The 25,216-nt window shown below is 53.0% G+C and overlaps 2 protein-coding genes and 1 non-coding gene across 4 annotated transcripts in view; all 3 read right to left on the minus strand.

The window, feature by feature from the left end:
• Positions 1 to 1,229: 1,229 nt before the first annotated feature.
• Cd7 (CD7 molecule) lies at positions 1,230 to 3,784 on the minus strand. Its single transcript, XM_055592504.1, has 4 exons — positions 3,642 to 3,784; positions 2,137 to 2,451; positions 1,776 to 1,930; positions 1,230 to 1,589 (listed from the first exon to the last, which is right to left on the minus strand). Exons 1-4 carry the CDS (start codon positions 3,712 to 3,714, stop codon positions 1,482 to 1,484), a joined length of 651 nt encoding a protein of 216 aa, XP_055448479.1. The 5' UTR covers positions 3,715 to 3,784; the 3' UTR covers positions 1,230 to 1,481.
• A 13,460-nt stretch (positions 3,785 to 17,244) lies between these two features.
• Positions 17,245 to 17,350, minus strand: LOC129665835 (U6 spliceosomal RNA). The gene has a single exon (XR_008718441.1). It is a non-coding gene; the product is annotated as a U6 spliceosomal RNA (small nuclear RNA).
• Positions 17,351 to 17,414: 64 nt separating this feature from the next.
• Positions 17,415 to 25,216, minus strand: part of LOC129665427 (secreted and transmembrane protein 1b-like) — an 8,613-nt gene continuing 811 nt past the window's right edge. The window contains exons 2-4 of one of the 2 annotated variants that reach the window (XM_055592065.1): positions 19,324 to 19,478; positions 18,791 to 19,108; positions 17,415 to 18,265 (exon numbers count right to left, since the gene is read on the minus strand). In XM_055592065.1, coding sequence (XP_055448040.1) covers positions 18,036 to 18,265; positions 18,791 to 19,108; positions 19,324 to 19,414 — 639 coding nt within the window. In that variant the 5' untranslated portion in view covers positions 19,415 to 19,478 and the 3' untranslated portion in view covers positions 17,415 to 18,035. Of the gene's footprint in view, positions 18,266 to 18,790; positions 19,109 to 19,323; positions 23,005 to 25,216 lie in introns of those variants that run through there. The other variant, XM_055592066.1, reaches the window with a different exon arrangement.

Below are 25,216 nucleotides of genomic sequence, written 5' to 3' on the forward strand. Positions count from 1 at the left end.
GGCCTGGGAGCTGGGTCAGCCCAGCAAGCCGTGGGTGGAGAACAGAGGGCCTGCTGTTAGGTTTGGAGGGCGGTCTCTCAGGCCTCATTCAAGGTTGGAAAGGTGTCATGTTTTCTCAGTGAGGCTGGTCATGCTCGGTCTAGGCTACCTAGACACAGGACCATGGCCCAGACCGGTGGGACCTGGGGCAGCAAGTGAGAGGGCACAGGGACAAAGACCAAGGCTTGCTGGGATTGTCAATGGCCTCAGCTGCCCCCTGGGGGATCCAGGAGGCCCAGCAGGCTGGGCACCAACAGCCACAGTGACTTCCATGGCTGACTCAGGCGCCACGCTCGGGACTACTTCAGGCTTGTTGTCGCTGTCGCCTCAGTGACCACACGTCAGCGTCTGAGGCCGTGGTGGTAGCTTGGGGAGCAGAGGTGAGCCTGGGGAGAGGAGGCTGAGCTGGGGCTGGCTGGCAGGACAGGGGGCTCCATGAGGGAGGTGGAGCTGCGGTCTCTGCCGCCCTGTTTCGCAGGTGCAAGAGCGGGGCTGAGCCTTAAGCAGCCCACTGCACTGCCGCCATTACCCGTGTGACCTGTATGCCCACCTTATAGTGTGGGCAACAGGGGTGGGACAGAAGGGCAGGAGGCCAGTGGTGGCCGGTGAAGGTGTGGAGCAGGTCTTCAGCTATCCCAGGGGTCAGCAACGTGAGGTAGATGGGGACAGAGCAGCGCACTGTGGATCAGCCGAGCACCCGGGCCTCAGCTTCCCTACTCATGAACGGGAAGTGAGGGTCCTAGCCCAGGTGCACCCTGGGAGCCGGGCTGGCCCCAGGCGCTGGGCTGGCATTGATGTGGCTTTATGTGTCGGTCCCCAGGAGGGGCCCCTGAGACAAACGGGGAGTCTGGGAAGGCCATATCTCATGCTGTTCTCACTGAGGGCCTTGGGCCTGTGCCAACAGAGACCCCGCAGGGCTGGGCCCTCAAAAACATGGCCTAGAATACATGAGGGCGTTGCTCCTGGTTCTTCACCCATCTAGGTGAGCTCCCTTTTGGGGTGTGAGTGCTGAGGCTCCTGGGGGCCTGGCCAGGAGAGCTTCCCTTCCCCCACTTTTACCCTCTCTGCTCTCACAGATGTCTGATCTTAATTCCTGCCCTCTTCAGCTAGGAGCTCTTCAGCTAGGAGCACGCTGGGAAATAAAAGCCGAGTTGAGAGAAGGAAAAACAAAATACAAGTGCTTTGTTTTTGCATTTGTTTCTTTATTCTTTTCTTTTTCTGGCCAGGCTGCTCTTAGGCAGGTACAAGCGTTTCTCCACAAGCTTTGCTCCTGATGCATGTTACCTGGTTAGGGCTGGGGACAGAGTGCAGAGGAGCCCCACCCACCCAGAGGCACCGAGAGGGCAGGCTCTGAGGGCACGGGAAGGGTGCTGGGTGCCCGGCAGCTGCGCTGGGTGGCGGGCTCTGTGGAAACACGCTGTGGGGGAGTGTGGGCAGAAAGCTCACTGGTACACGTTGGGGATGCGTGCAATCTTGGGGTTGCCGCAGGTCATGTCCTCATATACTACGAACTGTGAGGCCTTCTCCCGGGAGATGCTCAGTTTCTTGATCTGAAAAGAGACACGGGTTCACGCGTGAGGCGAGTGCCATCTCTCACTCTGTCTCTAGGCTTCACCGTCCTGCTCCAGTGTGCCTGAATGGTGCTCACGCACACCGCTCTCTGCGGCCTCAGGGCTTTGTCTGGGCATCCTGCCCAGACCATAGGCCCGTGGGAAGGGCTGTAGGCTCACACTGACCTGTGGCTTCCTGAGCATGCACAGCACCCCGAGGACCAGCCCAGCCAGGGTCAGCCCAGCGAGGAAGAAGCCTGCAGCAAGGACAGCCGGGAAGGAAGCTGAGCTCATCACAGCTTCCTTGGATCCATTGGGACAGTTTTCCTGGGACAGTATTTCTGGGAAGATGAACAAAAAGAGCTGTTGGTGGGAGAGTGTGGAGGGGAACCACACGAGGCCTTAGGGTCAAGGCAGGGAGGAGAGATGGCGCCCGCACAGGGGCAGCAGCCAGGGGACCTCCAGGAAGAAGTGGGCGCCGAGCAGAGGTGCCAGCCGGCGGACAGAGGCTCCCTAGCAGCCAGCAGCAAGATGGGCACATCCCTACCTCTCACCACAAGCACAGTGGGTGAGCCACAGACACTGTCTCTTGTGGCAGGCGCGCACTGGTAGACTCCGGTGTCTTCCTGCCGGAGGTGGCTCACAGTGATGGTCAGGTTCCTCTGGAAGCCGGAGAAGTGAATCCGGTCTGAGAAGAGCGGGTCCACCGTGGGCTCCTCCCCATCTTCAAAGTAGGCCACCTTGTGAGCCTGTGGCCAGGTCTTCTTCAGGTAGATCCCTTCCAGGCTCCCGCTGGTGGAGCAGGTGATGCTGACGGAGTCGCCCTCAGAGGCCATCAGGCCACGGGGAGACTGTTGCATCTCTGTAAAGGACCAGCAACTGTTGCCACTGCGCTGGCAGAGGCCTTTCCCCTTCCCTCTCAGCACTGGTGACTGGAACAGGTTAACACATACCCCAGAGACTCACATACCCCACATTCACATAAGTCCAAGCACACTCAAGCATCTCACACAGCGCACGCACATGCATGCTCACACACACACACACACACACACACACACACACACACACACACACACACACACACACACACACACACACACACACACACACACACACACACACACACACACACACACACACACACACACACACACACACACACTCACACACACTCACATGCGTACACACAGGCCATCTCACTCTGCTGTGCACAGGGGTGTGTCAGAAGCCCCTCCCTCCACACCCTGAGGCTTCACTCTCCTGTGCTGGATCCCGAGAGATGCCTCCTTGCTCATACTCGTCTCTGCAGGAACGGTGTGGGGACTCGGAGCCAGCCCTGTGGTCAACCCTGTGCTAACACGGTGCTTTGAAGAAGGTGCTGTGCGGGTGCTGGAGCAGCTCTAGACGCTGCCGCTGCCATGACTGTTCACGTCCTGAGTGGCCTGGGGTGGGGTGTCTGTGAGTGTGTTGCACCCCGACACTAGGCCTTTCCCTTTTGAGGACTCCCACCCGGCTCTACCCTCTTTGCCTCTGTGTCTCTGTCTTTCTCTCAAGGGAGTCACCTCCCAGGCAGCCACTGCCCAGCTCTTCTCTTTCCAGCGCTGCTGCTCTCACCCCTCCCCACACACCGTCATTTCCAGGCTTCCGGAGCCTGTGGCCCTGCGGAAGGGCCCACGCTGGCTTGTGCGGAGATCCCTACTCTTTCAGCTTCCAGCCGCTTGGGCCTGCTTGGGGCCCACACCACCCATTTTCCTGTGTGCACAGACTGGGTGTGAACCCCAGCAGCTCACAGACTGAACGCTATGCTGGCTTTTGCCCAAGAATCATGCCTGGGAGCCCGAGCCTCCCGTAGTCTTTCTGGGGATCTTTTGCACCTCCCCACAAGACTTCCCACAGATGGCTGCTCTGAAAGGGGACAAAAGGACAAGATCCTCACCCCAGGACCCTGAAAGAAGGATGAGGCCTCAGGAGCATCAAGCTCAGGACCAACGGTCCCTAGGGAGGTGTGGGATCTGCCCATGGAGCGTGGGCATGGAGAGCAATGCTTACCTTGGGCATCCAGAGTGCCAGGCAGGACGGTAGCCAGCGTAAGTATCAAGGCCGGCAGTGCCTGCTGAGTCATGGTGCCCAGATCCAGCCGACCAGAGCCCAGTCAGCCACGCCAGCTGGAGCACATCACTGAGCACTGTAACAGATGCACCCCAAAAGCCCACAGGAGGAAGAAACGGGGCGTGGCGGCTCAACACGGTTGGGGGTGAGGTGCAGAGGGAGGGCTTCCTGGAGGTGGAGGTGGAGCCTTGAAGGAGGGGGAAGCCAGCAAGCCAGATGGGGGGAAGCACTCTAGTACCCCAACACCCCCACTGCCCCTCTTGGCTGGTTGTCTGGTCCACCTCTTCACCATCCCTAACCTAGGGTGTCTGCGGGAGACATCAGAGACAAGGCCTGGGACTGTGGGAGAAGACCAGGGGGGCTTAAAGGGACAGCGATCAGGAGGCAGCCGAGGTCGCCTCTGGCTTTGGTGCCATTTTCTGTGGGAACAGGCTCAGGTCTACGGGGTCGCCTGTGGTCTGTGCCCACTGTCAGACCATACCTGGTTGTCTTGGAGACCTGGCTGCACCTTCTGTAGAAGCAGGATGGAGTCAGGACCCACTGGGTCAAAGGGCAGCTAGGAGCCCGCTCAAGAGCAAGCTTCCTGGGCTGAGCGTGAGGACCCTGTGTCCTGCTCCCAGGTCAAGCGAGATCTGGGACGGCTGCCAGCCGTGGAGCTCCGAGTGGTGGCGGCAGGGCCACTGTGTCACGGTGAGGATGAGCTTCTGAGTGTGTGCACCGTCCCATCGGGGCCTAATGCCGGCTCCTCAGTGGGGTTCCACCGAGTGACCAGAAGGGGTTCGCCATGTAGATGGACGTGGGGTGCCGTGGTACAGACTGGGTACTGTGTGGGTACACCAGAGCACACGGGGAGGGGCTCAGGTAAAGGAAGGTCGGTCTGGGAAGCTGTTAGGAAGGAAGGATGGGGAGGGACAGGTCACATGCATACAACAGAGGGACAACAGGTGTGGAACCCTGTAATTTGGGAGAAGAAGAGAGAAACATAGGGGGTTTGGTCAGGAGGGCAGTCGGGGAGCCATCACCCTCCCCCAGCAGAGAAGACCGTGAAAAGACAGAGGGTACAGGGACATAAGACGTCGTCTCCTCCTGTAATTCCTGCGGCCACTCGAGGGGCACACGACTGGACTATGGCCACCCCCCCAGGTATGACCATGGCGTGTCCTTCACTTTGACTGTTTTAGGCAGCATGTCAAACGCTTCAGAACTGATAGACCCTGTGGCTGTGCCGTAGCCCAGGGCCACGGGGGAGGTGATGGCCCAAACCCAGTGGACGTCATTTTGAGTAAAAGGACAGACCTCCGTGCTCCGTGTGTAGGGTGGCAGCTTCAGGGGCCCTGTGTGGCTCTGGAGGCCACGGTACCAGGCAGTGTTAGCGCAGGGTTTCCTGTCTCAGCAAGTGGTTTTTGCTCTGTGGTTTTGGTTTTTTTTTTTGTTTTGTTTTTTTGTTTTTCCAGACAGGGTTTCTCTATGTAGCCCAGGCTATCCAGAGACTCTCTTTGTAGACCAGGTTGGCCTCACACTCAGAGATCCACCTACCTCTGGCTGAGTGCTGGGATTAAGGGCATGAGCCACCATGCCCAGTTTGGAAAGTATTGTGTGTGTGTTTCTGTGTGTGTATGTGTGGTTTCTAACAATCATATTTCCCAGAAGGTGGTGGTTTCTTTTGTTCATTGGCTTACTATAACTCATTTTAAGATCAGAATCAGGAATTCTATAAAATCAATATCAGGAATTAGAGAAACCATCATCTAAATAACATTATTTCATGAAAGCCCATCTTCATGTTGATCTGCAGGAACTCTGCCTGACAGAGTGAAGCAGGCACACCAGGGCATAGGCAGCCATCATTTCTCTATGCCATGCCAGCTATGTGAGACCCAGCAATGACAAGCACAGAGAGGCATATCAGCAGCCAGACTCGAAGCAGAGATAAAGTTCCTGTGGCCATGCCTCACAGGGCAGACCTCGTCGTCGTCAGCTGTGCAAAGAGGGCGAGCCGCTTCCAGGAAGCTCACTTGCTTGCCACAGGCCCCCTCTGCACGCATGGTTCCTGGCAGGATTGGGCTTCCTTTCCATGCCTAGATGTAAGCGTGCACAGCTGAGGAGAATCTAATCTGAAGCTTGCTCGGAGTGGAGCGTGAGAGCAGATGGGCGTGCTAGTTCACTAACAGATTCGTTGTTCACAGAGGGACGGTGTGCCCTGTGCGCAAGGCGAAGGGTTCCAGGCTGGCACGCGCACGGTCAGAAACGCGGTGTGTGCGTAGCCCCAACCACGTGGAGTCCCAGGAGTTCCCATGCTGCCTGCCTCACCTGACAGTATCGTCCTTACAGCAGTGTGACTCTTGTCCTCCTACACCTGTCCCCAGACCCTACAGCCGCCTTTACCTTCCCCCAGAAGGCTCATGCTGTCCTCGAAGGGCATAATCCAACTCCTCCTCTGCTGAAGACTCCGCTCCCAATTGTGCTGTCGGAGTTCCCCTGGTTACCCATTCAAACAGACTGTCCTAGGCAGAGTTCCTGTTTCTGTGAGGGCACACCATGACCAAAAGCAAGTAGGGGAGGAAAGGCTTTACTCAGCTCACACTTCCACATCATACTCCATCACTGAGGGAAGTCGGGGCGGGAACTCAAGCAGGACAGGAACCTGGAGGCAGGAGCTGGCGCAGAGGCCAGGGAGGGCACTGCTCACTGGCTTGCTCTCCTATCTTGCCGAGGAAAACCAGCCCAGGCGTGGCTCCACCCCCAGTGTGCTGGGCCCTGTCTGATCAATGGCTAATTAAGAGAAAATGCCCTACAGGCCTGCCTACGGCTTGATAGTGTGGAAGCATTTTTCTCAGTTGAGGTTCCCTCCTCTGCCAGAACAGAAACCCAACAATCTTCCTCCACATGCACGCTCAAAGGAACTCCTACCCCACTAGAGGTTTTCCAGAGTTTTCATAGCAAAACATAAGTACAAATTTAATTTTCTCATTTTTTTTTCTTGCAAGTCTTGTCAGATACTGGCCCTTTAAGCCAGGCTCTGCCTGTGTGAAGGACACCCAGCACAGAGAAAAGCCTGCTCCCATGGACGCTCTTTATCATAACAAGACATCAGTCTACTGCCTAGAACAGAAAGATTCTCTCTATCTCTCTCTCTCAAACGCCCCTAATTCCAGGGCAGCATACAAGCATCCATGGGTCTGACAGGCTCGAAAACACTCAACAACACCCAGCCAAGCCTGTCCTTGGTTGCTGTAGTTTGCTTTCTAATGCTGCTCTAACGATCATGACCTAAAGCAACCTAGGGAGGAAGGGATTTAGTTGGCTTGATCCTGATCACAGTCCACCGCTGAGGAAAACTGAGGCAGGAAGTCAGGACAGGAACCGGAGCAGGGACCACAGAGGAAGGTGGCTTCTGGCCTACTCCTTGTGCTCACCCGCTTGCGTTTTCATATGACCCAGGACCGCCTGTCCAGGGCGGCGCGGCCCACACCGGGATGGGCCCTCTCACATCAACCGTTGGTTTGTGGGAGAAGGGCCCCCACAGGGCCTGTGGCTGGCTCAGAAGAGAGTCTCATCTCTATCAGTGATTTCATCTTGCTCAGGTCTGAACACTTACTTGGCAGGGTGTTTGGTGACATTAGGAGGTGTGACCTTGTTGGGGGAGGTGTCACTAGAGCCGGGCTTTGAGGTTCCAAAGAGTAGAGCCATTCACAAGGTTGCTTGTAAGCCAGGGCTCTGAGCTGCTGCTGCAGACACCGGCTGGCCAGGCATCGGCTACTCCTGGCTCCTCGGCACTTCTCACCGTGCCCCCACCCCCAAATCCCTCCAGCCCCTGAGCTTCCGTTCCCTTCCCTCAGCTTCTCTTCAACAAAACCTGCCACTTGACTACACACTTTCTCTTGGTCTTACCTTGGCTCCTCTCCCAGACTTCTCTTTATCTTTTGCCCTCTCCCCTCTTCCCTTTCTCTTCTCTTCCTCTCTGCCCCCCATCTCCTCTTGCAGCCTGGTTCAGTCTGGACCCTTCCTCTGGCTGTGCGCTCCCTCATATCTCCAGCAAAACCTTCTTAGCCACACCTAGGAGCAGGCACACAGCTAGAAGCAGTCATGCCTTCATTTTCACTGAGTGCCTTTCCTGGAAAAACACACCATCCTCGGCACCATATACCAAATCCCTCAGATCCAACCTCTCCTTGGAGTGGTCTTGACTTGTGGATATTTCTTTCATGCTCCAGCTTTAACTCTTGTTAAAGGTAACTAACCGTGGGCTGGCTCAGTGGTAAGAGTGTTTCCTGCTCTTGCCGAGAACTTGGTTTTGGATCCCAGCACCTGTTTGCTTTTCATACAACCTCCATCCCAGACGCGGCAGCACCCACAGTGAGCTGGCTTCTCCACCATGAATTGTTAATAAGGAAAATGTACCAGAGGCTTTCCCACGGGCCGATCTCGTGGGTTCGTTTCCTGAATTGAAATTTCTTCTGCTAAAATGCAGTTTGTGTCAAGCTGACATAAAACTAGCCAGCATATTCTCCTCGAGTACGACTCAGCATGACTGCAGGGATGGGCACCAGAAATGTATAATCAGATCACTTCTGACGATTACCGTTCTTGTCAGTGAACTGGGCTATGGGATCAGCCACACCTCCACAGCTTCTGCGGCCCTTCAGGACCAGTCAATCCTCTCCCTTCCATCACTGCCAAGCCTGCCTCTTGCTGACCCCGAGGAATTGGCTAAGAATTGGCTGAGTCTACGCCAATCCATCAGGGACAGTTACAGCGGCAGCTGGAAGACTAGGGGAGCAGACCTCAGATTCAGGGCAGAGAGCGTCTGAAGACGGTGCCCTGGATTGCTTTCCTGGTCACTAATTCTCCTGGGTGCAATCGCCTGTAGCGTCCTCCATTTTGACTTCTTAACCCTCCTGTACAATCATTATTGTACCTGTAAGACCTGGAGTCTCACTGCTCAGGATCGCGCCCTTCACAGGAACTCTCACAGACCATCACTCGATGCAAAAGCAAGAGGTTTATTGCTATCATGATAGGGTCACCCCTCCAAAGACAGAAGACGACCCCGAACAGGGTTTTTAAACCTGAAAATCAGGTCACTTTGCTCTATAGTTTACAGCTGGTTGTTTCTCAGAACAGTTCACCCCGCCCTTCAAGAGCTCTCTGCACCTGGCTTCAATTCAAAGAAGCACAGTTGTTTCTCATTCCCAGGTGGTCCCTCACACCGAATGCAGACGACAAAGCTCCACCAACGGCTGAGCCTCCTGCTCCCAGCAGGCACTTCTCAGTCTTCCTGTCCAACATCAGCCTCCCTCAAGAACTACATCTTCTCCCTCCAAGCTCAGCTCAAGCCTCTTATGGTTCTACAACCCTAACCAAAACCAACTCCAAAGCTTCTCTCCAGAGCAGGAGAGCTTCCTCTCTGTCAGGGGACTGACTTTGCCGAGGGATCAGTTCAGTGGGTGGATGGTGGGATGGGGTGGCGGTGCCTGGAAACCACGAGGCCCAAAAATAAGAGCAAAAGGCCTGGTCTGTCAGTGACTGGCGTGATGCCTCATGCGAACAGTCAGAGCCTAGCTGCTAACGACCCATGACACTTCAGGCTAGTGACCTCGGTACTCACCACAGTTCCTGCTGAAGGGCACAGCGAGGGACTGGAGAGCAGGTCCAGCAGTTGAGAGTGCTTTGCTGCTTTTGCAGAGAACTGAGTTTAGTTAGTGGACATTGTGGCAAAACCCATACACACACATAACACACAATTAAAAATAAAATCTTTAGCCAGGCATGGTAGCACACACTTTTAATACCAGTACATGAGGCAGAGGCAGGTGGACTTCCGTGAGTTTGAGTTTAGCCTGTTGTATTCAGTGAAGTGCAGGCTAGCCAGGGCTACCTAGTCTGACTTTATCTAAAATAAAATGAGAATATTTAGAGGCTGGAAAGAATGGCTTGGTGGCTCAGATCACTTGTTGTGTAAGAACCATGCCCAAGGACCAGGCAACTTTCTGGACTTCTGGGAGTTGTAGTTCTCAGAAAATAACAAAGCCATACAGGAAATATGATGGCCATGTGGTTTGTCCTTAAGAAGCCCCTACAACATGTGTCTCATAGCCACTCTCTGGGAAGCCAGGGGTGGATCTGACTGGAGTCCATTTTTCTGGTCAGTACTTAGTTAAAGCTTGCTTCAAATTTGGCTCAAAACTGTAGAACTGATTTTTCTCTTGCCAGTCTCAGGAATAGCATTTGGAGGCTCCAGTGAGCTAAGAAAGACCATTCTACCCCAAATTGTGGAACTATGCTCTTCCCTTTCTTTCTTTCTTTCTTTCTTTCTTTCTTTCTTTCTTTCTTTCTTTCTTTCTTTCTTCTTAAATTTTTTTTTTTTTTTATAGAGGCTTTCCTTTGGCCAGTCATAGTAGCCTTTTGTGTTTTGTTTTGTTTTTGGAGACAGGGTTTCTCTGTGTAGCCCTGGCTGTCCTGAACTCACTTTGTAGACCAGGCTGGCCTGAAAATCACAGCATTCTGCCTGCCTCTGCCCCCAGAGTGCTGGGATTATAGGGTGCACCACCACGCCCAATCCTTTTTCCCCCTAAAACAAGCTTGGTGTGACATTTTCCTGCATGTTTCTGGATTCCGGTATGGGGTGCCCTATCTGGGGGTGGGGAAGACCTGACAAGTGTTCAGGGCAAAGGGAGGCGCCCCACAGCCCACGGTTAATTTTGGTTAGGGGAGTTCAGCTAGAGTCACTGCTCTGTCTTCTGACCCACCCCTCCACCCGCTAGTGACAGCGAAGCCAATACAATTGGGCAGAGTGGAGAGGCCTGGCACACGGGTGATCCTCAGCAGGGTTCCAACGTCCAGACTGCACAACAAAACCAGAATGTCCAAGGCACTGGGGGTCAACCCTGGAGTTTGGTGAGGCCCAGTGTGGGACATCGGACCAACCAGGGGTTGTGCAAGGAGAATCGCTCTTCATCAAGCTAGTGGGTCCCTCCCTGCAGCAGAGCACGCAATTGTTTGTTTGTTTTGTTTTTCTGATTTTTTGAGGCAGGGTTTCTCTGTGTAGCCCTGGCTGTCCTGAACTCACTTTGTAGACCAGGCTGGCCTGAAACTCACAGCAATCGGCCTGCCTCTGCCCCCAGAGTGCTGGACTTACAGGCCCATGCCACCACACCCGGCTGAGCACTCCAGCTCTTAACCGTCATTGCTTTGTGTTTTCTGTTCTCTTTGCCTCTGTGTCGTCTTTGTTGCTGTCTCTGTTGCTATGTGCTCTGACTTGGGGTGACTGGATAGACAGAGCTGATCGCTGCTCCAAAGGCTGCTCCTGGAACTGTGGTGCGCGGGGACAGGGGTAGGGCAGGGAGCGCACAGCAGCCGACAGAGTGGCTTACCGTGATGATCCTGCCATGCAGGCAGACACCAGGGCCCTTCGTGTAGACACAAGGTTGCCGTGTAATTCAAAGCTGATTCTGTATCCCCCACACCTGGTTGTAAGTGGAATCGCTCCAAGGAAGTACTTCTAAGAAGGTCCACATCCCCCGTCCCTAGTAACCCACTCTCTCTCCTACCTGGTGTTGGGGTGTTGGAAGAGACTGGAGTGGAGAGGGAGAAGGGGACGTAAGGAACACCAAATAGAGCAGGGTGAAAAAGTCAAAGCCTGCACAGATGAATTCAGCAGCAGAGGATTCCAAAGTGCCCCTCCCCCAGTCACAGCAGTGGCGGCGTGAGGGAGGCTCTGGTTTGCATGTACGAACACGGCCACCGCGTGTTTGTTTCTGACTGGTCTCCCTGAATGTGGGCGTTGACTGTGCTCTGTGTTTCTTGGTTTAGCCGTTGTGGCTGGTGCAGCCAGCAGCCCAGGAACTCAGACTTTGTGTCCAGGCTTCCTGGCCACTGGGTCTAAGGTGACCGGGACTCAGACATCACCTGGGTGTGGGTAGTAGTAAGGCTGTTTTATGCCCTTCCACTTTATTAAAAAACTGACTCTGCCCTTCCCAGACCCAGACATGCTTGTGAAGTCTAGGTCTGGAGTCACGAGATATGACAGGAAGGAAGAAGAACAGCAAAACAGCTAACGGGACTATCGGTTTCATGGAATTGCCTATGAAATCCATCACATAAATTCCCAGTGGCTAAAAACTACCTGTAATATTTGTAACGAAAAGTTCAAGTTCATAACACGAAGCCAGTAGCTGAAATCTGTGCATCGGTAACCTTAAAGGGACCCTGCAGTGTTGTTGCTCCTCCTAAGGGTCCAGCCTGTGGGTGAGGGCAGCGGGTTCAGGCCCAGGGGTGAGCGGGGTGCTGGGAGTCGGGGGTGGGTGGGGGAGGTGGGGGGGAGCAACCTGAGGGCGAGCGGCTGCAGACTCAGTGATCCTGGAAGAGAGAATGAGTACAAGGCTTTGGGCCACCAATCAGGTTCCTCCACACCGACCAGAGCTAGCCATTGAGTGTTCATCTGGGCGGACGCTCCATCGTCAGGTCACGTACTTTCCGCCAAGGGCTTCCACCCAGGCCTTGAACCCTAATGGACCTTTAGGGTTCTTTGCCAGGAATGCCCACAGTGTGACTTGAGTCCATTGGGGATATTAACAACATGTGGCCTGCCTCCTTAGGCAGCCATGTGGCTAGCGGCCATCGTTGCTAGGCTGCAGAGGAAGCTTCACTGCCGTCTCTGCTAAGGGCAGCCAAGTGGTGGGCCAACGGGAAGACAACGGGTCTCCAAAGATGCTTTTGAATTGGGGTGGCTTTTGTGCGATAATCCCGGTCCTGTTTAAAAACCAGGTTTACAGAAGATAGGACTTTTAAAACAATGCTTGTTTAACGAGGCATTAAAGCTGCCGCTCCACCTACAAGAGAGGAGGTTCCTTGCTGGCAAACCAGGCTTTGTCACATGAGAATCTCCCAGGTGATATTGGTTTTAGGGATATTGAATTGTTTGCACTGTGGGAGCTTGGTTTTGCCTCATCAGATTATGGTTGTCTCCTGTGTCTTTACTTTTGAAATAAAAAGATACTTTATTTTCATATTGCAGAACACAGAGTTGAGAGATTTTAAAGTTTTGGTTGTTGTTGTTTTGGTTTTTGAGATGAGGTCGCAGTATATCCTTAGCTGTCCTGTAACTTGCTGTGTAGACCAGACTGGCCTTGAACTCAGAGATCCACCTGCCTCTGCTGCCCAAGTTCTAGGATTAAAGGTGTGTACCACCACCACCTGGTTCAGAGTTTAAACTTCTTTAAGAGGAAATTTTGGAGTTTTACCAAAAAATTTTAAATTAAAAAAAAAACTGGATATTTTTAAGGAACAGCTTTAAAAATATTTAAGTTTATAATGCTATAGGACATTTTAAATTTATAATATACTTTATTATAATGTCTTTATTAATATGTGATCTTGATAAATAGATGAACAAAAGGCTAAAATTAGGGCTATAGATACGGGCACCGAACAATAGACACCAGAGACTGAGGCCTTCCTGCCTTACAGCACAGTAAGACAAGGAGCTGAGCATCTGGCAAAGGGCCTCATTTAAGAATGTATGCCTAGGGCTGGAGGTACAGTTCAGAGGTTAAGAGCACTGGCTGCTCTTCCAGAGGTCCTGAGTTCAATTCCCAGCACCCACATGGTGGCTCACAACCATCTATAGTGAGATCTGGTGCCCTCTTCTGGCCTGCAAGTGTACATGCAGACAAAACAGTGTATACATAATAAATAAATAAATCTTAAAAACAAAAAGAATGTATGCCTAAGCCGGGCAGGGTAGTGCACACCTATAGTCCTGGCACAGAGGAGACAGAGGCAAGTGGATCTCTGTGAGTTCCAGGCCAGCCTAGTCTACAAAAGTGAGTCCAGAAGAGCTTACACAGAGAAACCCTGTCTCAAACAAACAAACAAACAAACAAAAAAAAACCCGAACAAATAAAAAAGAACAAATATCTAACCTTGTTTTTGCTAATGTTTTAAGCTATAGCCGTTTTGGTAAGCTGAGTCATACAAGGAACTTAATTCTGAAGTGGTGTACTCTGGAAGAACCAGGAAAATGAACTTACTACTCTCCGTATGGCTTGTTTACATGAAAAAAGTTTCAACATAGAAATTGTTGTTTTTATTAAACTGTTAAGGATGATTAAGTCTTAATATTTTCAGAAATATACTTATAGTCCTTTCAAATACTGATGTAATTAATTATAGAAAATTTATTTAACCTCCTATATATGTTTTCAAGGTCTAGCCTAAAGTAAGTAACTAAAAAGTTTCTTACTTAATAGACAACGGTCCTGCAACTTGTGAGAGATCTGCTGAACACAGCATTTAAGATATTTAATGGAAAAACCTTACTGTGACAGTGACCCCAAAGTCTCCAAGAAGATAGTGGGACACAATGATGACAATCCCACCTGGACCGTGGGAGCACTAGCCACTGGACCAGACTGCCCCAATGCCTCACCCACTGCCAGGAACCAGTCCGAACTGTGGACAAGCATGACACTGGAGAGCTGGTTGTCCACTTTGCCTAGACAAAGTAAGGTCAGCACCTGAGTTCCTTCTCCACAGGAACGCCTGCCATCTTCTGGGCCTGGGCCTGAGGCTGATGCTGCCCTGGTCCCTCTGCCCCCAGCGCCATGGAGGCCACAGGAGCCTGGGATGACTATTAGGTCGTTTATCTTTATCTCAGATCCCGTTTGTAATATATCTTTCCGTATACCCAGATTGTAATCCTAAATGGTTTGTGCTGAAATAATAATCTTCTCTTAAAGCCATATAGTATCTCTTGATTTGGTACAAAGAAGGCCATATTGTAGAGCTATTTCAGTTAATCTACCTGTTCACGAATCTGAGCCCACTTTCCTGGCATGCCAGTTGGCATGGTAGGTAACCATTTTGTCTCCTATGCCAGGTTTTGTCTTGTTTTGACTTAGCATTCCCAGGCTTTTCCTAGATAGTAACTCTGATGTCAGCCATCACAGGGCCCATGGGCTTCCTCTAATTGCTGATGGCTCGCTTTGTTTTGTTTTGTTTGTCCTCTGAATTCTGTGGCACATACACCCCCAAACAGAGAATAATAACTTAATTTAAAAGCTTTTATATCCATTCTGGTTTGATACACACCTTTATCCTAACATGTTACTCTTCTTTCTTGGTAAAAAGACAAGATAGCGTGGACATAGGGCACCTGGGGAAAGGGCCTGTTGAGGAAGTTAAAAAGCCACCACCAAGAGGCAGGGATCAAAGGACAAGGGAGGGGCAGATCACATGGGCATAGTATAGGGACAGTAAGGACAGAGTCCTATGGCTGGAGTCAGGTGGCTGGGCGGGACAGCTATTCAGTCTCAAGCATAGAAAACCTGGAAGCACAGAGCTGGGGGGCAGGGAGCCAAGGAATCCTACCCACTTTCTCTTGTAGGATTCTCACAGCTGCTGAATGGGGCATCTGGGTTTCCCAGTCCCTCTCACTGCAGCAAGGGTTCAGAGCAGACCATCTGCTCTGACTTATGAGTATCAGTTCTCTTGCTGGTTTTAGGCAGTGTGTAACCGGTTTCAGATGCATGGATCTCATGAACCATGCCTAAGGTGTCCCAGGGCACCTGAAGAGCTGGTGGGACGGCTTGGCTTGAATTGCCCCAAACCCAGCACCATGACAACACAGGCCTTACTTTAGACTAATAGGCACAGGTCCCTGTGCACCGGGTCAGGAAGGGCCTCCACCTCACAGCGCTGTGGGCCTGACCTACACCAGGTCAGGGACACTGGGAAGTGTCCTCAGCCTTCACCTTTAGGACTCAGTGTGTAATGCTAAGCAAGTGTTTTGTGGTTTAAAATATATTTATTTTATGTGTATGTGTGCATGCCTGATTTGTACATTTGCACCACACGCATACAGGAGCCTGTGGAGGCCATCGAATCCCCTGGAACCGGAGCTATAAATGGTTATGTGCCTCATGTGGGTGCTGGGAACCACACTGGGGTCCTCTGCGGAGCAGCAAGTGCTCTTAAACCCTGACCCATCTTTCCAGCCCGTTTTGTGGGTTTGTTTGCTTCTCACTAGCAAGTGAATTTCCTATGGCTTTATATATATATATATACATACATATATATATATATATGTATATGTATATGTATATATATTTGCTATATTTACTTAGCAATTTGAGTCATGAAGGTTTTATTTTTCCCCTGAAGAATGAGTTATAATGTATACAGGATGAAATTACTCAAGTTGGCAACACAATAAAGAAGATAACGGGCCCGAGAGGATGAGCAGGTAAGGGTGGGGATAAACAGGGACTCAGGCGCCTGCGAGGCAAGGTTCTCCCAGCTCTCCCTTGCTGGAGAGCAGTGCCCCTCAGTGAGCTCCGTGTCTGCCACAGGCGGGCCCACGTCACCCCCTTCTGGTGACACATCATTTTTGCATCTAATTCTCTCCGAAGACCCTGGAACAGCAGGATCTGGGAAACTTGCTGCTGCTGTGAGTTAGAAGACAGATCTGTGTGCCTGGAGCAAAGCTGGTGCAGCAAACACCACACCCACACCCACCCAGTGGCTGGAGGCCTTGGGGAAGTGGAGTGAGCTCAGCAGGAGGAAAGGCGCTCAGGCCTCCTTTGAAAAGGCAGAGGGGGGGAAAGGGCGGAATCCTGAGGGCCAGGGGCTGTGCAGCTTGGAATTTCCCTAGTTCTGGAAAAAGTTGAGCAGAGTAAGCAACTAATGGTGGCAGGGGAAGAGTGTTACTGTGGGAGCCAGAGAGAGGCCCGGATGACTGATCTGCAGGCCTTCCCCGGTGAGCCGCTGTCTGTCTCCGCACAGGGCGTGGATGGGATCCTGAGCCTCTCCCCAGACCCAGAACATGGACTACTGTGTTTTCTAGAAAACACAAACGAGGTTTTTCCTTGTTGCTCCTAGTGAATGGTGGTGAATGTTTGCAGGGTGTTCGGGGCTCCAAGGGCCCCAAACCCTGGGAACATGGTCAGCCCCTGGCGCTGGCCTGACTCTGGACCTTCCAAACATAATAATCCATTTTGCAGGTGGCTCCCCTCAGGCTCCGATCACACATAAAGCTCAGAGCCTCCTCATCTGGAGAAAGGAAGATAGGGAGGAATAAGGAAAGGAGTAAGGGAGGGAGGGAAGGAGACAGGGAGAGAAGTTGCCTGAGATCCTGGCTTGGGCTGTGAGGTGCGGATGCCCCGGCACAGACGTCCTGCACTAGTCAGCAGATCCCCCCCCCCACACTTGGGATACTGAAACACTTTGATGCCCTCCAAGTCCTCTAGGGTTGACCGTTTGAGCACAGGAGGGCCCAGTCAACTGAATCAAAAACCACAGCTCTGTCCTCAGTGCAAATTGCCCTGGGGTCCTGGGAGGAAGCTGAGGAGTACAGACCCCTTTCTGCTCTCTGGGTGTCCCAGGCTGGAAGTGAGGGTGGGGAGCAGAGGGTCCCGGAGAGCCTGTCCCGAGTCAGGGCTCGGACGGTTGACTGTAGAACGGATGGGTTGTTAGTGTTTATCTAGCCCAGCTAGCCCCAAATGATGGAGACAGAGGCTGGAGGTTTTTATGGGTGAGTGTGTGTGAAAATATGGAGTGCTTCATGAACTTGTGTGTCACCCTTGCACAGGGGTCTTGCGAATTTTCTCTGTATCCTTTCAGTTTTAGTATATGCTGCCGAACCATATACCTTAGTTCTAACTTTTTAAATTTATTTTATGTATATTTGACATACATATATATCTATGTGCGGGAATCAGATGCACTGGAATTTGAGTTACAGATCAGACAGTTGTAAGCTGCCATGTGGGTGCTGGGAATTGAACCAGGGTCCTCTGGAAGAGCAGCCAGTGCTCTTAACCGATGAGCTATTCCTCCAACCCGTAGTTTTAACATTTTTTTATGCACAATAACTGAGCAGTATTGGTCTGAATTAATCCTCTAAGCTAATCTAACTACCTCCCAGTCAAAATCCCTGAGACCTGCTAAGGCGTTCTGTGCTCCCGCAGTTTTCTCATTCCCTCCCTGGGACCTCTCCTACCAGAATCATTCTTTCCCCTGCTTTCCTAGAAACAGAAGTTCAGCCCTATTCTCTCTTCTGTTCAGCTATTAGCTGATCAGCTTCGTTGACAAATCAGAGAATACACGGGGAGCAGTGTTTACACAGACTTGAGACAGGAGACTCTTAGAATACCCATTAGCATGCCATGTCTGATTGCAGCCAGAATGGGGACAGAGAAATGAGCATTTGACTAATGCAAGGGTACACACAGTGTACAATATAACAATCAGCCATAGCCAGGTGAGGTCCTCCACGGCCTGCTGTCTGGCGCTAACAAGGCCCCTGGAGAACTTCTGCGGCAGGACTTGGAGACCTTAGGGCAGAGTCACGTAGGGGCTGCCAGGAGAGCCATGACTTGTACAAAACCCTGGGACTTCGTGGCGCTTCAGGGAATGGCGGTGCTCGTACCAGGCAAATAAACCAAATCCCATGACGATGATGATGATGGCGACGACGATGAAGACCTTCACCTCTGGCTTCACTGAAGGTGGGTGCCTAGCAGTGACCTGCGAGCTCATTGTTTTCTGGTTGGTGGTGGTGAAATCTAGAGCAGAGATGTGAACGAGAATTTCCCTGCATAATTAATTCACTCCGGCAACATTCGCTTCACCCTTATCACCCTCCCGCCCCTCAGTGCTCCCATCATGGACCTCTATAGCAGTAGGAAAGGCTGTGGAGGAGGTTGTGGGGGCCTAGGGAGACTCTAGAAATAGTGGCTATGTGGCCTGAGGGGGAAGCCGTGACGGGCCTACACCTTGGGGACTTGAGAACATAACGGTTTCCAGCCATCAGCTTCTTCCTGGTCTCAGGGCTCTGCCAGAGACAAATCATCAGGTTTGAGGACAGCAGCTGTGGTATACCCCCCGGTTGGAGCAGAAGAAGCTCTGACGTCACCCCTGTCTCCTAGAGGCTCCTGAGGCTGTGTTGGATTGAACTGCAGAGGGAGTGGAGCCTGGAGGGCTCCGGGGAAGAAGAGGGCGGGCAGGGCAGTAGGTGAGGACACTCAGGGTCCTTGCTGGTGTGGAAGCAGACGGAACCCCGAGCTCAGTTGTGAGGGGTTCCTCCTCACCTTGCTCACCAGGAACATTCAGGATAAACTTTTGGCTGCTCTTCTGGAGTCCGTGCAGCTTCCACAAGTACTGCCCTGCGTGGATGTCCCCGGCACCTGTGATCACCAGCTGGGCCTGGCCTCCTTGAATGCGAAGCTGCCATAAATCGTTGGTGTTGTTTCCTGGAGGCGCCTGGCTGAAGATGGCCCTGGTTTTCCCGAAGGCAGTCAGTTCAATGGTGACATCTCTCAGGGGGTTGGAGACGTTACAGGCCATCTCCACGCGGTTGCCTCTGGGTGCGGTCACCTCGGGCTCTGTGCACTCGGGGTTGTCCCAGCCTGCGTATGGAGCACAGTCTTCGCTCTGCAGCCCACCGTGGTCTCTGGTGCCCAGACAGTGACCGCAGGCACTGTCAGCCATTCTCAGAGGCACGTGGACCGGCCTTCAACAGTTCCCACCATACTGGGTCTGTGAAGTCAAGACTGACACCTGACCCTCCCACCATGACTGGCCCTGAGACCCTCCACTTGGGAGAAGGAAAACCCAGACTTACTTTGATAGGCATCCAGGGAGGCAGCCAGCAGGAGGAGGGCCCAGAACATTCTGGGAAATGGGCCAGCGGATGTTAGGGAGTCAGCCAGCATGTCTCATTCAGAGGATGGGCCTCAGGAGACAATTGTTCTGGTCAGGGTTTTTTTTGGATGCTATCTAGAGAAGAGAGAAAGAAGGGGAGAAGTCCCCAAAGCTGCTGCAGAGGCCCAGAAGAACAGCGCCAGCCTGAAAAGAGCTTTGCAACCCAGCGGGGTTGGGTTCCTCCTGCCCGCCCTTCCCAGACTCCTGCACGCGGCCACCAGCGCGCCACCCTCCTCCCGTCCTCACACTTGGTAAGGAGTGAGGCTGAGCGGAGGCACACTGAGCTGGCTGACTTGCTCTCACTTGGAGCTCTAAGCCAGGCCGTCTGCCTGAGCTGCACTTTGTACAGACGAGGTGCTGTGCCGGTTCTGCCACTGGCCTGCCCCGAGCACGCTCTCTCCACTGTGGCCTCTGCTCAGCGCACTCGGCCTGGAGCCTCAGAGCTGCCTGTTCTCACTGGCGGTGCCTGCAGTCCTCACCCCCGTCCCGCCTCACGCTGAGCCCCGTGGCTGTGACAATGCTGTCTCAGACCACAGAGGCCAAGAATCTGGAAGTCGTTCAGTCCGAGGGGCTGAATGTCTCAGCAGTCCCCACAGGTGCCGAAGGCCGGGAGGGTTGCTGCTTGTCTTCAGTCCGAGCTGAAATCCTGAGCGAGCAGGCTCTAAAGTTGGTGAAGGACTGCTGCAGCCGGGTGGCAGTGAGCGTGAGGGCAGGCAAACAGGAAAGCCTCCTTCCTCCATTCCCTCCGTCTGCCCACCAGAAGGTGGCGCGGATGTTTACGGTGGCTCTTCTTGCTTCAAATACTCTGATCAAGGAAATCCTACACAAGCCTGGTGGCGCATGCCCATCATCCCAGCACTCAGGGAGGCAGAGACAGGCGGATCTCTGTGAGTTCCAGGCCAGTCTGGTCTACAGAGCGAGTCCAGGACAGTCAAGGCTACACAGAGAAACCTTGTCTTGAAAAACAAACAAACAAAAACCCCACACAGACGTGGCCAGCAGCTTGTGTTTTAGTTCACTCCAGCTGTAGTCAAGTTGACAACCAAGATCTGCCACTGCAAAAACTCATGCCGGAAAAGGGGAGACACTGGCCAAGTGTGCACCCTGCTTCCAGCTGAGCAGCCTGCCCCGTGCGTCTTGCCCTGACCGCACAGCTGTTTGCTATCCACTTCTGAAGCACAGGTAGGCTTTCTGTTGCTGCTGCTTACCAATGACAGGCCGCTTGCTGTCTTTAGGAGCTGACCGACCAATGCCTCCTACCCTCAAGCCAACCCAGCTGCTCCGTATGGTAGAGCAGCTCCAGATCCCCGACCTGCATGCGGCTTGCAGCACCGCCCTTCCCAGCACAGGGCTGAGACCCCTCCTACATGCCCTCTGGACCAAAGCAGCCTCCGTGGTGTGAGCAGGCTGTGTTCAGGGGGTCCCTGACATGTTGACTGGCAATAAAAGAAAAGAAGAGAAGGCTCTGCAAAACATGGGCACTTCCTGTTGGGGAGCCTGTCCTCCAGAGAGCTCCCCACTTCCTGTCAGGGATCCTGTCCTCCAGAGAGCTCCCCAGAGACAGCACACCCTGCTCCTGGTTAAGTTTCCTGCCTCTTCCGCAAATATGTAATAACCTGTTTTCTGCCTCCTCCTGCCTCCCACCACCATAAACACACACAGGAGCACGCACATACACTCACACACACAGGCGTGCGTACGCATGCACACAAATACGATGTTGGAGGAGGATGAGAGAGCAGAGTTGAGCAACCCCGAGGATGTCACCAGCTCCATGTTTCCCACAGGCCTGGTACATGCTGTGTAGCTACTCAGAAAAGGTGTGCCTGGACCTCTGAGCTGCAGGCAGGGTTCCTGCACAGCCTCTCCTGAAGCCTTTCTCGGCCTGGACGTGGGCACAGCTCTGCCAGCAGCGCCTCAGGAAGGTGTGGGCAGTGCCCCACAGGAGGAGTGCTGTGCTGGGCCTTCGCTGGTCGGGAAGGTCAAGCTTGGTTCTCCTCTGGACTCGGGTGCCACGGAAGGGCTGCAGCCTCATGGAAAGAGGGTTGGCGTGATGCCCACTGCAATTCACCCTTGAACTCAGGAAAGCGAAAGACACCTTGAGGCGTGGGGGCTAGGTCCAGCAGGGGCTGGGGATCTTCAGCCTCGGGGAATCAGCTCTCTCAGGGAAGCAGGAAGCAACCAGCTGGCACCAAGTGTGACAGGCACTTTTGTTCTCTACAGGAGCCTCCCTCTGCGAGACTCTGCTACACTGCACAGCCCCAAGTCCTAACTACCCCACAGTCAGTTCACCTGACTCACACGCCTCCCTGCTCACGCCTCCTCTCTCTCACTCTCTTCCCTGCTCACGCCTCCTCTCTCTCACTCTCTTCCCTGCTCACGCCTCTCTCTCTTCCCTGCTCGCTCCTCTCTCTCTTCCCTGCTCACTCCTTCCCCGCCTGGGCAAGGCCGGGCAGTTGCCCCGACTTTAAGGTGGCCTTTGACCTGCACGGTGGACACGGTGTCATGTGGACTGAGGTTGGCATCAGAGAAAAGGCGAGCACAGAGCTGCCCCTCAGGACCCCTCCTAGACCCCAAACCTGTTCCTGGAACCAGAAGTCCGTCCTATCTTTCTGGCAGCCTAACTTTGTCTCTCCTAGGGGCCCAGTTAGAAATGGACCCAGGAGTAACCCAGTCAAGGGGGCGGGGGACCATGTCAGTCCAGCCATCTCTTTCCCTCTCGGAGCCCTGGGCTCCTTGATGCTGAGGTTCTTCGCCCGAGCACTGGACAGCATTACAGCCTGTGCCCTCATTCTCTGGGGGCCCTGGACCTCCGCTCTTCCCTGCTCACTCACAGGTAGATGTTTGTCCAGCCAAACCAGTCCTCCAGGCTCTGAGTCCTAGGACCCTTCACCCTCCGGCTCTGCATACTTGTCAGAGCGTGACACCCCGGATCACGGAATCCAGATGCCAGAGATTAGGCCCTGGATTCGGAGAGCCAGCACACAGCAAACCGGGCCAAGGATCTCCTGCGGCTATGTGCTTCTCAGCACCCTGTATCTCTTCTGAGAAAAAGTAGAAAGGCCGAGAAATAGTGGGGACACGGGAAAGAAAAGGAGCCTGGAAGAAGCCGCTTGTTAGAGAATCAAGAATTCCAAAACAGTTAACATTTTTTGAAAGATTACTTACACAGAGGCAATATTCCTTTATATAAAAGTATTTTCAGATAGAAATGTTAAAATTAAAAGTGGTACACAGTTTTAATTCCAACAGTCGGGACACAGAAGCAGGCAGCTCTCTGTGAGTTCAAAGCCAGTTTGGTTTACATAATGAGGCCTAAGCCAGCCAGGACTACACAGGGAGACCCTACGTCCCCAACCCGCTCCCCGCAAACAAAAAAGTTAAAATAGCAATGAACACTGCTTAGGTCCTGATGATATTTGAGCTAAAGTCCTTACTCTGTCGCCCTGATATTTCCCAGGACTCAGACCAACAAGACTATTGCTTACTTTTACGTGACAGTGCCCACCTTCCTGATCTGGGATTTACCCCATCAACTGCAGTCCTCCCTAGCTCCCTCAGAAACAGCTTTGCAATCCCGTTTATTTATTTATTCATATATATACATGTTAAAGACAGGGTTTCTCTGCAAAGCCCTGGCTATCCTAGAATTCACTCTGTAGACCAGGCTGTCCTTGAGCTCACAGAGATCTGCCTGCCTCTGCCTCTCGAGTGCTGGGATTAAAGGCGTGGGCCATTACTGCCCAGCATGATTTAATTAAAAAAAGTTTATTTATTAATTTTAGGTGTATGCCTGTTTGCCTGCATGTATGTGCGCCACACGCATGCCTGGTGCCTCCAGGTGAAAAGGGCATCAGCTCCCCTGGCACTGCAGTCATGAACACTTGTGAGCAGCCACGTGTGCCCTGGGAACTGAACCTGGGTCCCCGCAAGAGCAGGGAGTGCTCCCATCCTCTGGGCTATTGCTCCAGCCTCGTCATTTAAATGTCTTACTAACTCTTTGAAGGCGATAACTTCAAAACACACCAAAATCCGATATGTGGCTTTGCAGTTTAAGTGCAAAGAAGGATGCCCCTGCTTTGAGAGGGGGACCCTGCTTCTGCTCCTCGCTGCTCTCACCCTCCCCGGTGGCCCAGGACTGTGGTGAGTCTTTCTCTCCCTGAGTTCCCTTCTAGCCACCCTTTCTTAAATTAATCTGTCTTAAAAATGTCTTTTCAGGCTGGTGAGTGGCTCAGCAGGTAAAGGCAGTTGCCTCAAAACTATGAGCACTGGGGATCTGTCAGGAACCCCATAAAGCCACGAGAAAACACCTTCCACAAAGCTGTGCTCTGACCCCCACATTTGTGCACACACACACACCCTCACACCCTCACCCACACCCTATACATAATTTTTAACGTTTTTTTTTTTTTTTTTCCTGGTTGGTTGCACCTGCCTTTAATCCCAGCACTCTGGAAGCAGAGGCGCCAGAAGAATAAAAAAGAAAGGGCCACGTGCCCAGTGCGTGAGAGCACTTGCCACCGAGTCTGACTGGCTCTGGCTTTTCTCCGAAGCCCTAACTGCTCCAGGCCACTTCCAGACAGGAGTTCTCAGGCTTCTTCAGCGCACCACCCCCACCGCCCCGTGAGGTGAGAACCTCGAGAGGGAGCCGACGCTTGCTCCCCTCTCTGGCCTCCGTGGACTGTGGCCCAGATCCCAGCCACCTTGGCCTTGGGCCCTGGGAACCTCTGGACTTCTTCCAGCCAGAGCACGACTTCTCACCTAGATCAGTAAGACAAGCAGAGGCAGGATGGGCCTGCTGTCCATTTCATTTGAGCTTTGTCCCTGATGCTCCAGCTTATGCTCAGCTCTGCCATAGGTGTGGTGGCTATGGCGGCTACTCACACCTCCCTACACCCCCGTGGCTGAAGAAGCACAGATGTCACTGAAGCCTTTGTCAGCTTTCGGAGTGTCCAGTTCCCACAAAGTGCATGAAAAGCCTCCAGTCTGTAATTTGCAGTGGCCCGGGGGGTCAGAACAGCAGCCTCACAGGTCCCTTAACATGGCCATCCCAGCAGGAGCTGTCACCTCTTGGGAACCCCATTATCCCTCCAGCAATGGCAGCCCCTACCCCATCAGAACTGAGACAGTAACCAACCGGGCCACGCTGTGATGGGGACTTCTTAATCACGGAGACGCTTCCTCTTCCTCTGTCCAAGCCAGAGCTCATGCTAGTACCTTAAAGATGGGCTGACGGACTTGGCTGGCACCCTTGCCCGAGGGCAGCTTAAGTTGGTTAAGTCATTTTCCATGTTTTTATTTGCTCTCTTAAGGGCAGCGCACAGCCCAGAGAGTGGGCTCTCAGGGCTCAGGTTCCACAGCCAACACCGCAGTCACATTTCCAACATCCCCTTCCCCAGGCCTTTGCAGTTAAGGCCTCACGGTGTCCTGCTGAGCCACAAAGGAGTTAGAAGCAGATCCCACCCCCTGGCAGCACTGCCATGCAGCACAGAGAGGCCTTCAGCCAGTGTGGGGCTGGGAGGTGCAGGCACGGAGCCTCAAGGATGTGGGAGTGGAGAGAAAGCCACAAGAAAAGCCTTCAACCCCAAACCAACCGTATGTTGGCTTCTGCTTACATTAATGTGAGAACAGGAACCCACAAGGTCCCTGACCAAGCGTCACACAGATTCCCAGTTCTCTGAGTGGCCAGCCTCAGAAGTTCACAGACAAGCACAGCTCACCTGTGTGTGCCAGGCCCCAATAGGCCTGAGCAACTGCATGTCCTGGCTTCCCACCCACAGAGTCAGTGGACGAGGCAGTGAGAGGCAGCCTCC

The sequence above is a fragment of the Psammomys obesus genome, unplaced genomic scaffold, assembly GCF_907164565.1.
Source record: "Psammomys obesus unplaced genomic scaffold, mPsaObe1.curated_primary_1811, whole genome shotgun sequence".
Classification (NCBI taxonomy): Eukaryota; Metazoa; Chordata; class Mammalia; order Rodentia; family Muridae; genus Psammomys; species Psammomys obesus.